At 35.2% G+C, this 14,568-nt stretch overlaps 3 protein-coding genes across 3 annotated transcripts in view; 1 reads left to right on the top strand and 2 right to left on the bottom strand.

The window, feature by feature from the left end:
- LOC102586799 (transcription factor FAMA-like) overlaps positions 1 to 729 on the bottom strand; it is a 3,926-nt gene extending 3,197 nt beyond the window's left edge. The window contains exons 1-2 of the mRNA XM_006365420.2: positions 562 to 729; positions 77 to 215 (exon numbers count right to left, since the gene is read on the bottom strand). Of these exons, the coding sequence (XP_006365482.1) occupies positions 77 to 100 (24 nt within the window). The 5' untranslated portion in view covers positions 101 to 215; positions 562 to 729. The remainder of the gene's footprint in view (positions 1 to 76; positions 216 to 561) is intronic.
- A 709-nt stretch (positions 730 to 1,438) lies between these two features.
- Positions 1,439 to 9,478, bottom strand: LOC102585142 (26S proteasome non-ATPase regulatory subunit 1 homolog A). The gene is made up of 13 exons (XM_006365416.2): positions 9,166 to 9,478; positions 7,397 to 7,460; positions 7,132 to 7,237; positions 6,642 to 6,753; positions 6,362 to 6,530; positions 5,411 to 5,865; positions 5,177 to 5,312; positions 4,827 to 5,075; positions 4,398 to 4,618; positions 3,547 to 3,805; positions 2,985 to 3,217; positions 2,391 to 2,904; positions 1,439 to 2,160 (listed from the first exon to the last, which is right to left on the bottom strand). The coding sequence occupies exons 1-13, from the start codon at positions 9,306 to 9,308 to the stop codon at positions 1,840 to 1,842; spliced, it is 2,982 nt and encodes a 993-aa protein (XP_006365478.1). The 5' UTR covers positions 9,309 to 9,478; the 3' UTR covers positions 1,439 to 1,839.
- A 3,636-nt stretch (positions 9,479 to 13,114) lies between these two features.
- Positions 13,115 to 14,568, top strand: LOC102587143 (putative F-box protein At1g47790). Its single transcript, XM_006365421.1, has 2 exons — positions 13,115 to 13,255; positions 13,480 to 14,568. Exons 1-2 carry the CDS (start codon positions 13,115 to 13,117, stop codon positions 14,566 to 14,568), a joined length of 1,230 nt encoding a protein of 409 aa, XP_006365483.1.

The raw sequence follows: 14,568 nt of genomic DNA on the forward strand, positions 1-14,568 counted from the left end.
TATATATATTTAAAAAATGTTAAATTAGGCTAGGGATAGAAACAATGAAAAATGATAAAAGCAAACACTTATATACCTGGCAATTTTCTTCTTTCTCCATTGTCTTGTTATAGTTTTTTTTTATACAACCCTAAATTTTTGACTCTATATTCACAAGTCCACGCAAACTCAAATCTTTAGCGAATAATTTGATCACTCCTAGGGTCCACCTCTAGCTGAAACAGACAAAAAAAATTCATTACCAAATAGATATTTAAGATACTGAGTGCGAATTCAGAATTTGAAATTTCAAGTTCTTTCATTCGCCTCTGCACTTAACTGGATTTAGATGAACTTGTAACTTCTGTACTATATCTGACTAACACAACTAAAAAATTTGATGGATAATACAAACGACAAAAGAATCCGTCTATAAAATGGACAAATCAATTATTCATTTGAAAATCCATCGAAAAATAAGAAAATCTAATTTATTTTTTCTCTTTATAACTATACAATATAGTATGAAAATAGATGTATATACATAAATATAATTAAGAAGATTGAAATTTGTAAACTAACCTTATAATTTGGACAATATGAAGAGGATAAAACTTAAGTGGGATTTTGATAAAAATAAAAACAAAAATTGGGACATGAAATATTTATATATATGTATCTCAAATGATGGACCTTGCAGAGTATCCAGCTAGAAGTTGTCTTTGACTTTTGGAGGTGATTTTTGTTTGTACATATATATAAAATAATAATCTCTTGATTTATAATTTTAAAATATATAGAAGAGGAGCCTATATAGATTAATTTCCACCTCACAAATTTACTCATCGTTTTTTTTTTCACCTCCACCTAAATATTTAATGGGAATCACAAGCAGAACAACTTTATCACCTCTTTACATGAGGGTTTAATAAATACTTAAGCTCTGATATGTGATTTTTTTATGATTCAAAATAGATTGAGAATTTTCAAAGTTTGAATCTTTTATTTCTTTGAAGATAGGTTTAATAGTATTCATGCACGTGAGCACTTTAGCAGCCTAAAAGTTGTCAATTGGAAATTAATGTAGGTGTTAAAAAGTGTTACTAGAATTGCCTCGCAGCAGAGTCGGTGAGACGACGAAAAAACTTATTATATCTAAGTGTTTACGATTAGAACGTTTAATGTAAAATATATTACTCATAGCTTTTATTTGTTCTGCATACCCCAAAAAAAGAAGCATTTCTCGTTTGAGCTTATCGCACTAAGATTGAATGTATATATGATTAGCTAGTAAGAAGTTATCTACAAATTTGAATCTGAAATAACCAAGACCATTTGTTGTTTCTCTGATTTTATATAATTCATCTTAATGTAAAAATGTTTTATGCGCAAGAAAGAGAAGTTTTAAAAATATTTAGAAAAATATAATGTAGATGTAGAATTGTGAGATCGTAAAAAATATCTAGGAAACAAATATATAAAAGCAATCAATTCATTGCTAGCACACAATTAACAAGGTAAAGATACAAAATACATCCTCTCCTTTTCTGCCTTTCTATCGTGTCTTGAACATGGTAAAATCTTGCTCCTCGAAAATAATCCACAACGATAAGGAAATATACGCTCTAGAGGAACACGTGAATAGACCAAGGACACATCGACAGTAAATTTCCAGTATAACGATAACTATATGCTCGTCTCTGTAGTAAGAGGAAAGAACGTTTACAATCAAATTCAACTTGATCACGGAAAATTACTCTTTGACCTCGATATCTTCTCACCTCTTCCCATTCAGCACATCGCCTCAAATGGATTCCATGGAATTAACATCCAATCAATCAGCCAAAGGTTTACGATAAATCATGACGTATATTCAAATGCCTGTGGTGGCTGAGGCTCCTCGTCAGCAGCGACTGCTGAGGCTGAGCCCTGTTGTCCAGCTGAACCACCAGTACTGGATGTAGTTGATGAGGGTGTATCAGTAAGAGCCAATACTTCGGGTTCATCAGGACGAAGATCTTTCAGAAGCACAAAGCCAGAAGACGATGATTTGATTGGCAAATATCTGCTTTCTTCCAAAAATTTGATGTGCTTCTCCTGAGTAGGAACCACCCTAGCTGGGTTGGTCAAAATCTCAAATGATGGCTCTGGTTCATTCTTCTTCTCAGCAGGAGTATCCACCTGTCAATCAGAAAGGTCACAGCAGTTTGTGAGCAAATAATAACAGTTCAAACAGCGGTGCAATACAAACAGAATCATTTAGCGCAGAGCATTTTTTCTAATTCCGATCAATAATTTCCCAAGGACCCCAACAAATAAAGAACTGCGGCCACAGCAAGAAGCATCACAAAACCCCTAACAAGAGAAGGCCACCTTTGAAGTGAAAATGGATGAACAGAACATATACTAACCTGCATAGACTCTCCATCCTTACTAGTGGACTTGCCCTTGTCTGAAGTAGTGGCAGCAGAAGTTGACGCGCCAGATGCCTTCTCAGCATTAGCTTTCTCGGCCTCTTTCTTGCTAGCCCTGGCCTTGGCCCTCACTGATGTTGATAAAACAGCTGTAGGAAGCTTGACAGCAGAACTAGTTGTGGCTACAGTAGTAGGCTTAGGATACTCAAATAGCGACGGCTTAGCTTGCGATACGAAATCGAATTTGGGCACTTTCAGGTCATAGTTTAGCCCAATGAGAGCTGTGGGTGAAAATGCCAAGCTAACGAAATATATAAGAGGATACCAATACCAAAACTGACTAAAAACAGCTAGCCCGACAACTGCAGTAATTTTATCATGTTTCGACTTTGAAAGTAGCTTTATTGTCACATTCCTTCCACCGGCATCAAGAATTCCAGAGGCCAAGATTGCACCCATCTTACTCATGGTATCTTCATGCTTATCAAGAATAATTTTCTCTAATTGCCGCCTGAACAGATAAAAGCAAAAACCTCAAAAATCAGATGAGGAATCAAAGGAGACTTTATGCAGAGATTTATAGATAAATACCTAAATGCACCAACACGGGAATCACTAGCTTCACTTATTTGGACCATCACCATAGCCATAGCAATGAGAGCACCTTGACGTACAAAATCAACTACATCTGATGTCAAAGGCTCCAACAATGAGATTGCCTCACTCAGACCAGTACCAGCACATGAAATGCCAACTGCCAAAGCCGCACCATAGCGCACGTGTGGATTGTAAGACTCAGATAACAATGAGACAATGCGAGGCATCTGCAAATTCAACGCAATTAACTAGATTAGCATCTTTTAGTTCCCACTTCAATGCGCCCACATGGGTCACAAGCCAACGATTGAGCTCGGCTAACACAACTAGCATTTTTAAAACTGGAGCTAGCTTAAAGTTTTCCTCTTAAATTTTTCTGGTTGGGGATTTTGGATGTCCGGGATGGGGGAGGGAAGAGATGGTTACAGAGAACCAAACATGGTTCTGTTTCTAGAAGACTGTTAAACATATTAATCCTGCTGACAACTGAGACCATAAATAACATAATGAGATTGATAAGAACCACATAATAAACCAGCATCAGAAAAGCTCCAACCTGCTCTGGTTCAGAATACATAACAAATCCAAGCGCCAAAACTGCAGTCCGCCTGACGTCATCACTCACGTCTGATACAGCAAAATGCAGCAACTGACGGATAGCCTTATTATTTGCTGTTCCCCTGTACGCCATTGCCAGAGCATACATGCCACCATAACGCAATATAGGATCTTGATCCCTGGTCATCTGCTCGATCAGTGTATCGGCTTCTTCTTCTCTTCCATACACAGTGAGGGCAATCCCCAACGCCAAGCCCCTGAATGCAATGTCAGAAGGAAATGTTCAAGCACATATAATCATATCTTAACATATAAATAAAAACAGGTCAATTATCCACAATGTTTTCAATAACATAGGCAGATTTATTTATTTATATTTGTAAGTGAACATAGGCAGGTTTATCCTACTGACATAAAGAAATACAAGTTAAACTTTTTAAAAAAAATTTGCTTTACTTTAATCAATAAACACAACAAAAATATTGATTACTGATAATTTAGCTGACTCAAAATAACTCCACAATGTTTTGACCTCAATTTATCCAGTGAAATCAATTCAAAATACCTACCAGAGCTCTTTATCCATAATTGCAGTTTTTTTTTTTTTACTTTCTATACATGCAATCTAATATATCTTTGCAATTAATAGTTCCTTTATTTTACTTTTAATCAAAATGCTTTGTGTAGTCCATTATTCAGATTCTCTATTCTTTGCAATTTCAATCCTAATTGTAATCAATACTATAGTCTCTACAAGACACAAGCAAGGATATTTCATTTTGAGAGATAAAATTAAAACACACCCCCTCAGATGAAGAGATAGTACAAGTATTCAGGTGTCAACTTTACCTGATTATCTTCTCGTGTTGAGTCTCATGAGCATAAGCAAGCATCTCACCTGCCTTCTCACTTGCAGTTCCAACCATTAATAAACCCATACCAATACCAGCAGCTTCTCCAGCAACCGCACTGTCAGTATATAGGACAGTCTTGATGTCGTCATAAATGTCTTCATCAGCGGTTCCTAAAGCTGCCAAGCCAAGCCCTAAGCAAGCACCATGCTGAATAACCTGCAACATTAAGAAGATGCAATGTAAGAAAATAACAGAAAAAAGAAAAACAATGGGTGGAACAAATATAACCCAGGAAGGACGATCAAATTAATAAATACAAGTACAACAACAACAACATTAGCAGACCCAGTGTAATCCCACAAGTGGTGGGGTCTGGGAAATAAATAAATACAAGTACAACGATCAAATTAATAAATACAAGTACCTCTACATTGGTACTTCGTAGACTTTCACGAAGAAATTGCTTGATGCCCTCCCCATGATTTGCATGAATTAACCCAAGAGCATACAATGCACCACCTTCCGAATATGGACTACCACCTCCACCGGCCCCACCCTGCGGCAAGTAAGGGGCCATAAGTGATCTCCCTTGCTGCAAGTGGCCACAGTGAATAACACCTAATCCAGCTGTTGCACTAAATTTGGCCCAATTTGTTGCTCGGCTTAGCCAGTCCTGATAATTTGGGCAGAACATTCTGTCAGAACAAACTGTTGTGCTACATACACCATATGTGAAGGATAAGGTTATTTGTCAAAGACTCAGAATCTACTCACTAGGTTCTCCCTGAGGAATGTATCTACAGTTGTTCCAGCATGCATAATTGCATTTGCATATATTGTTGCACTGTGACACACACTGTTTCTCATCTCAACAGACTGCTTTATTGTCTTGAGAATAAGGAGATCAGACCTGTATGCATAGATTAAAGAAAAAAAAAGATACTTGAGCACTATCATTCATGTTTCAGCAACGAATATGGAAAGAACTTTTAAAGGCATTCATATTACTTGTTATGGCTGTACAGGAATTGCAAGGTCAACTTTATTGAAGTTTCACCAGACAAAATCCCTTTGATTTTTCCCAGCCTCTCTGCATATATTGCTTCTTTTGGATCTACTCTTGTTTCAATCAAAGGCTGATTTTCCTCCGCCATTTGAACATCCTCTGCAGCAGTAGCATCTCCAGTCTGTGCAGTATCAGGCTCGGCAGGTTCTGAAGGTTGTACTTCTGGACTGGAGAGTCGATCTCTTACATTCAAAAGAAAAGCTTGGTGCTCATTCTCTACTAGGTCAAAAGCTATTTGAAATGCCAGTAGGGCATCATCCTTATTTTCTGAGCGTAAAAGCTTCTCTAATATGCTTGCTACATTCTCTGGTTTATCCAAAAACATAAGCCACTGACACATGCTCAAATAGTTTGGAGACGGTGTCCCCTCATACACTTCAACAAGAAGACGAAGCACCTGTTGAGAGAAGCAATTAAATTACTGGTATTCTATTAATCTGGCATACAAATGTGAACAGTAGTTCCTCAATTTAAGCTAATTTTACTTTTGTCTACAAAGAAACAAGGACAACATGCAGATTTAGATGAGAGGTGATCTTATAGCGAAGGGACTTGAAGAAGGCAAATCATGCACCACAACAACTTGTGAGGTACAAAAGACTACTGTGGACAGAGAGCTAGTACTCTGTGAGAACCACATTAATAGAAGTGATGTCTAACATTGGGTCAGAGGATTATAAATAAGCGATTACAAAAATATCATGCTTTTTCCAGTGATAATCATGGCCACGGAACAGGCAGGGCCGCAGGGGACAGCAGCATCCATGGTACTCAAGCAAACAATCAGATTATAGAGTAAACACAGAAGGGGAAAAAGAAGAGCCGGGAAAAAAGCACAAGTCTTAGCACATAAAAGGATCAGCATAAGGTGTGCATATTGTAAGAATCAATACCTCACTTCGATATACTCTGCGACTGACGAAGTTATGGGAGACATTACTGCAATATGCTAGAGTTGCATCTACATTATCACTCCTTACAATTGCTTCAGCAACCTTATCCAGCCTTCTGCATTCAATGGCCATGCCAATGGCTTGTTGATACTTTCGATCCACTATACACCTAAGGCATGAAGCAAGCAATTGTAAAACAGCAGGAAAACCCCAAAAGAACTACTTTAATAGTTTGAAGTGTACAAACATTATATTTTATATATACACAAAATTTGCATACTTCTCAAGCATTCTTTCAACAATAGCCTCCAACCTAGGATCAACCTTTACAGCTTCATCATTTGACTCGGCTGCCTTAGTCTTATGACTTGCATATTCATCCAGTGCTTTAGCTGAAGGAAGGCAGAACGCACATCAACAAACACAATGGTATTAATAAATGAAAAATGAAAGAGCTGCTAAAATGATATAATATACGGTAGCTGAAACAAGTGAAAGCTTCCCTTTAGGAGAGTTCAATCAATGCATATCAAGTGTTCCCGTTTAGCTATTTTACTATTTCCCCGAGGAAAGCACCAAATATCAAGTACTAAGTTTTTAGAGTTTGCACCACCACACTGATAACACAAATTTAGGCCTAGAAAATACAGATACAGCAGACATTTTCAAGTTTGTGAGCAAGTCCTTACTAGAAGAGCTGCAAAATATATTAACATTACTATACAAGGATAGAATTCATAGGAAGAGAGTGCACGGATTTGAATATTTACCAAGAACGGTATGAACATAGTCAGATTCCTCATTAACATCAAAAAGAGGGCCAGCTCCAAGGGCATAGGATAATGAGTCATTATGTTCACCCAAATGATAGAAAACCTGAAGACAAAAGAGCATGTGTGGGGATCAAAGAGAAAATGACTTAAGGCTAGAGATTTTTGCTTTCTCATCTGCTCTGCAGAATAATTAACCTCCTTTCTTTTGGATGTGGTACGGAGGAATTGATGCTAAACAAAAAAAATAATAATAAAAAGGCACCTTCGAAGCAACTAATGCTGCTAGTTGTCTTTGGGCAAACTCTTCATCCTCGTACAAGCTTTCTCTGCAACAAATTATTTTAAAAAGATTGGAGATCATAAAACACAAAAGGAATATGCAATCAATCAAAAAGGTCTTAATCCTAAATGATAGATCACGAGTACAACCAGAAAGTTAAAGCATATGAGTTTGGAAAAGACACAACCTACATGTGATATCCAAGGCACTTCAGTAAACAAAACTCCAGAAATACATATTATATTTTTGAGAGGTAAAGCTCCAGAAATACATTTTATTTTTTTGAGAGGTAAAGCTCCGACAATACACTATCTCAACTTGATAAAATAACCCAGATCAATTAATACATAGACAGATCTTGAGCTTGATTAATTTTTCAGTGTCCATAAGCTAATTAAACAGTCTCACTACCTCAGAAGTAGGGGCAAGGTCTGCGTACACTCTACCCTACTCTACCCTCCTCAGACCCCACTTTGTGAGATCATACTGGGTAAGTTGTTGTCCATAGGCTAATTGATCTTTGCTCAAAAAGATATTTGGTGTCATAAGCTCCCAAGGCTTTGGTCTAGTTGTAAAAGCACAACGTGCAACGTGTGGAGCTAGGCACAAATAACAAGTTCACACCCTGTCGCAAAGAGAAGCATGGTATTCAAGTGAAAGCTTTTCTACTTACCTCCAATATTGTCCCCAAAGATACAGTCTTTTTCATTCTTTCCTTTTGTCCCTTCGATTGCTTAAACGCACACAATCATAGCTTCTAAAACTAAAAGAGAAAAAGACCACTTTCTTCGAATTACTGTCTTTGGAGGAAAGAACATAGTAGGGGTAGTTCTACTCACAGCATTCTCTTAGTTTTGAGCGGTTTCATTTATCTCTTGTAATTGTTACAACAATTAAAACATTAAGAGGAAATACTGGTATACAAATATGAAATGAAGAAAGTTCAGAATTGAAAATGTCAAGATGAATGTGTGGGCTTACTAGGAAAGATATGGTAAAAAAAGAAGATATTAGGGCCAAGGTGGATGCAGCCTCTGTGGTTGTCAAGATGCAGAAGGCTAGGCTGAGATGGTTCGGACACATCAAGAGAAGAATGACCCAGTGAGGAGGTGTTAGAGGTTGACGTCGGAGGGCTGAAGAGACGTAGAGGTAGGTTGAATAAGTATTGGGGTGAGGTGAGCAGGACATGGCATGGCATGCCTTCGGCTTACCGAGGACATTAACTCTTGATAGGAGGGTGTGGAGGTCGAGGATTCATGTAGAAGGTTAAGTAAATAGTTTTGCATCATGTCTCCCCGTCAAGTAGTATTCGTATTTGTTTTGGTGTTTCTACTATGTTATATTTCCATGTTTCTCACTCTTAATTTTCTATTACTACTTATTGTCTCGTATGCCTCTATTTTCTTACAATCGCACTATTGTTACTGCTTGTATTTTCATAAATGTGGTGTTTTGCTTTCATTGAGCTAAAGCTCTAGTAGAAATCTCTACCAGCTGCATACACTCTGTCCTCCCCACACTCAACTCGCAGGACTATATTGGGTATGTTGTTGTTGAACTAGTATACAAATAACACTAATTGTTCAAAAATTAATCAACAATTATAGACTAATTATACAAAAAACACTAATTAATTGTTCAACAATGTAAACAGTTCTACATTCTGCTACTGCTTAACCAATTCAATAGCACGAAATCAAAAGGAAATACTAGTATTATACAAATAAAACTAAGATGCAATCGAAGCTTACATGAGAGCGACTGAGGTGGAAATCTCCGGCCAGAAGTAATCAACAAATGCATTGAGATTAGAGAGCGCGTGGAGTTTCAATTGTGGGTGACTTTCATTCAGCATAGCCAGTAGACCACCGGCAGAGCTCACCGTAGTGGCCATCGTCAGCTATTGTAAAGTTTTAGGGTTCCGATCTGTGAGAAGATAGCATATAAAACAGAGATAAAACTAGGGTTTTTGAGGATAGAAAGCAGTAGAGAGAATGAAGGAGGACTGAAATTGAAGAGAGTTCAAAAGTTGGGATTTCTTGTTCAATGGGAAAAGGTTGAGAAAAAGACCAAATTGACCCTAAACACTTTCTTTTATGATATTTGTGGTGTTTAGGTCCGTTTTCGTGTGTCTCGACTGGTTTCACGAGATATTTACAACCTCCCGTCTTCCACAAGCAACATGTAACGGTAATGACATTGTACCTATTATATTTTATTGTGTTCTTAGTTAAAATACAAAATTCGATTTGATTGTTCTTTAAACTTTATTGTATCCTATGTTAAATGGAAAAACGAACTACTTATATAATTATACCATATCTATTAAATCTGACTATACTTTAAAATAATTACATAATCTCTCGCTCGCTCTCTCCCCTCTTTTTGCTCCATCTCGCTCGCTCTTTCTTCCTCTCTCCCCCTCTTTTTGCTCCCCCTCCCATGTTCTCTCCTTTTTCTCTCGCTTGCTCTATATCCCTTTTACTCTCCCTCTTCCTTTATCCCCTCTTTATACTCAGTAGTGGTGGCATGTAAAGGCAATGACTTAATAAGTAAGTTTGATCAACTCTTAAGTCAATTCAAACAGGTTCTAAATACTCAACTTCTATAATGAAGGAATCAAAATAATTTCGCGAAAGGTGTTCAAGCATTGATTAAGTAAATTTGGTTTGATTATAGGGTGCACCAAAAAAATTGAAATCAAACTATGCAATATTAGAATTGACTTTTTCTTTTAATGAATGGATGCCTCATTCCATATGATATAAAATGGAAATATGTCAACATTCATATGTGCAACTTTTTTACGTTTAAAAATTCAAGATTGTTTTATTACGTATTATTTTATAATGTATTGTATTATATCATACTATATTGTTTTAATGAATACAATGTTTGGACAAATTGTATTGTTTTCTATCATTAATCCATAATTTGAATAATAAACCTACAAAAAAAAATAGGATACAAAATAAAGCTACTATGAAAAGATAGGGTAAAAGACAACGAGTAAGAACCATCCAACAAGTTGTTAAATTTTGCTAATATAAGTTTTATTTTTTCTTGTATAAACTAAATTTGTAAAAAGATATGTTAAAAAAAGGAGTCTTTTTAGGTCAATAGAGAAACCCTAGCATTCCAAGTTATCGCGCGACGCAAGCTCCAAAGAATAAATCAGTTCATACTTGCAAAGGTATCCATCTATTATTGCTTATTGCATCAAAAATAATTTTTATCAATAATTAATTAACCACAATAACGATAACAATTTTTCTAGAGACAATTACTAGTGATAATTACACTTTCACACTATGTAATGCCATCTAATAACACAATAAATAATGTCGACAAAGATTTTAACACTCTTTGTTAATATACATATTTATTGCCGCTAAAGCTATATTTATGATAGTGACTCTCTATATATAGTGTTTAACTATTTACACCTTGTTTGGATGATTGTTACCCGTTGTATTGTATTGTTAGTTTAAATACAATATTTATTTTGATTGTTACTTAAATTTTATTGTATCATATCGTTTAAATCCATCGTTAGGTAACGATCAAAAGACCCATTTTATGGAACAAACGATTTGGTGTGATCACGTCGTTGCCTTACTATTTTCTTCTCATTTAACTTTATTTATTATTTAATAATTGTATTTCATCTTCACTCTACCTTTTCATAGTATCTCCAACCGCATATGTCTTTCTCCTACCAAAAGGAAAGAAAAAGAAATAAGGATTTCCCCTTTGCTTTGACAATGGAATTCTTCCCCCGGTCCCCTTCAGAAAAAGGGAGAGATTTTTTGATATATTTATTGGATCCGTCGGGACTGACGAGGCTCGAACCCGCAGCTTCCGCCTTGACAGGGCGGTGCTCTGACTAATTGAACTACAATCCCAGGGAAATACGGGATCTAGCAGAAAATTTGATTCTTTTTTATCTCTGGATCGGGTATTTCTGAAGTCCATACCCTACTTTTCTTGTAAGTTTATCATTCAAATCATGAATGTGTGACATTATGTAACGGCCGAGAGCGATATAACCTATCAAATATTGTATTCATTAAACAATATAGTACGGTACAATACAATACAATATCTTATAAAACAACATGCAATAACCATCCAAACAAAGTGTAGGGGTTTGGTTATATGTTAAGCCTTAATTCTTAAATATAACAAATAAATAGTACGAGACTAAAGATTATTTGCCTTATAATACATAAACATGACCCTTAACTTGGAGTCAGCTGACAACTATGACCTCTAACTTTGAGTGTGCAGAAGTAAGTACTTAAACTTGTATAAAATTGAACAAATAAAAATATTATATTCGTCCTACATGACAACTTTGTGTCCTACGTGGCATTGTACATGTATTATGTCATGTAAGACACGTGTGTCTACTTGTTCTATTTTATACAAGTTTAAGTGTCTGCTTGTGTACACTCAAAGTTAGAGGGCATAATTGTCCGCTAAAGCCAAGTTAAGGGCCATGTTTATGTATTATGCGGTAAAATTTTGAGATAATCACTCAACTTTTGATAGTTTACTCAGAAAGTCACTCAACTTTGAATAGTTCACACAGAAAGTTACTCAACTTTATTTTATAACCCAAAAGTCACTCAACTATTGATATTTCACTTAGAAAGTCACTAAATTTTATTTTTATAACCCAAAAGTCATCCACCAATAGAAATATTTTTTATTTCAAACTAAAATTTTAAGAAATAGTAATATATTCGTTTTAATTATTTTATTGAACCCGCTTTAATTATTTAATTTTAAATTTCTTGAAAAACGCAAAACAATAATTGACAAAATTCTTTCATTTTCCATTCTAGTATTTTTCTTCTCTCTTATTTTCTAGTTATATTGTCAAAAATTCTTTTTTTTTCTACTGTTTTTCTCTTTTTATGAAAATTATTAATGTGATGATACATGTTTGTTTCTTTCTATGGTATAATACTTATTATACCTTCTCTTTTTTGCTCGAAATTAAAAAGAGCAATAAGTTTAAAGTTAACATAGAGTAGATTAGCGAGTTAAAAATCATTCCTTCCTTTGAGCTCAAAATATTTGTATTATTAAAATTACTTTTATGTAAAACAAAAAAAAAAATTAACTTGAAAATTCATTTACACAGTATAACACATTGACTCTTATTTGTTATTTTGTCAAAATACTCCAAACTCTAATCGAGAAATTAATCGCTAGATCAACTAATCAAAGCACTAGTGGAACAAACTGGACCAATGTAATATTCCACCAATTTTCCTAAAGCAAAAGTATCTTTTGTTCATAACTGGAAACATGTTTACTAAGTAAAATGGGTATTTTATTATTTATAAAAAAAAAATTCAAAATAAAAATTACATTTGAACAAAATTTAAGGAAAACATATATAAATTGGTCGGGTGACTTTTCAAGTGAAATACTAATAAATGAGTGACTTTTGAGTTATAACAATAAAGTTGAGTGACTTTTTAAGTAAACTAGTTTAAGTTGAATGACTTTTACGTTATAAAATAAAGTTGAGTGACTTTCTATGTGAACCATTCATAGTTGAGTGACTTTCTGAGTAAATTATTCAAAGTTGAGTGACCATCTGTGATACTACCTCTAAATTTTTATGCTAATATAATACATGAAAACTAGTCTTTTTAACTCAATAACTAAACCCTAGCTCCAAAAATGACACCAAAGGCGATGAAGAAGAAATCGAATGCAAATACAAAAAAAATGAATCAGATTTGCGATATGGAAAAGTGCATTTTTTGCATATGCCAACAAAAGAAGAAGAAGAAATCGAACAAGATGGATATTGTTGCTCAGGTTAGTAGTTGTTATTTCAGTTTAATTGTACGTTGTTGGTACAACTTAAGGCTCGTTTGGTATAAGGAATAAGGGATAACTAATTCTCGTAGGATAACTTATCTCGAGATTGCAGGGTGAAATAACTATCTTGTGATAACTTGTTCCCAAACCAAACGAGCCTGGTATTTTTAATTTTTTCTTCTTGTTATACTATACTAATTACTATATCAACTTGCATATAGAGATCAATTATTTGTCCAGAGGAGTTAATAAGGGAGATCCTTAGTTGGTTGCCCGTACGATCACTTTTCCGATTCAAATGTGTTTCAAAGTCTTGGGATATAACCTCCGATCCTTACTTCAAGACGAAGCATCAAAGTCGTCATGCCAATTCTCTAAGATATCTTTTTGCCCATACCAACTTCTGTCGCCCTCAGAATTTTCATAACTTATATTCTAATTCTTCTTTATCTCTTGATGAAGATGATGTACAAAATATTGATTATCTCTCTTCAGAGTATACATGTTTTCACATACTATGTGGTTCTTGTGATGGATTGGTTCTCATCCGACTTCCTACTCGTTATACTCATGAGCTTCTCTTGTTATGGAACCCCTCAACACGAGAATCAATACATATTCCCTTTCCGATATTTGGATTACGTAATTCTACTTTTGGATTTGGATATGACCCAACTACTCATGACTATAAGATACTTGCAATTCACGAAAGCAAATCACAAATACAATGTGGAATTCTCGCACTAAAAAGTGGTTCTTGGAGAAATGTCTATATTGAGACACCTCACATCTTTCACACTTTGAAGAATTCGTTTGGTTGTGAGGATCCTTTGGCATTTGTACATGGAGCATTTCATTGGATTCATCGCAATTTTTGTGTGGGTTCATTCAATATTTCAAATGAGGTATATACAATGATACCATTGTCAGAGCAAATGTACTCTTATCTTTCCCTTGCTATCTCCGGGGACTATCATGTTTCGATATTAGATGGAATGGTTTGCCTTTCTTCCGCTTGTAAGGTTGATGGAGAGTATGCTTTTACATTGTGGGGAATGAAAGACCACGGTGTCAAGGAATCTTGGACTCAATTATTTAAAATAAAAATTGCTCCTGTTTCTATAGTCAAACCTGTTTATAGGTTTGCAGATGGTGATGTACTATTTCAGAGCCGCGATGTAGTACGTGATTCATTCAGGACATCCAAAGGTAGATTTCGGTTATGGTGTGATTCATTTGTTAAACGTGGTGACATGATTAATATAGTCACTTTCAACGAGAGTTTGATCGATCCAAAAACACTTATTTAA

Source organism: Solanum tuberosum, unplaced genomic scaffold (genome assembly GCF_000226075.1).
Source record: "Solanum tuberosum cultivar DM 1-3 516 R44 unplaced genomic scaffold, SolTub_3.0 scf00512, whole genome shotgun sequence".
NCBI lineage: Eukaryota > Viridiplantae > Streptophyta > Magnoliopsida > Solanales > Solanaceae > Solanum > Solanum tuberosum.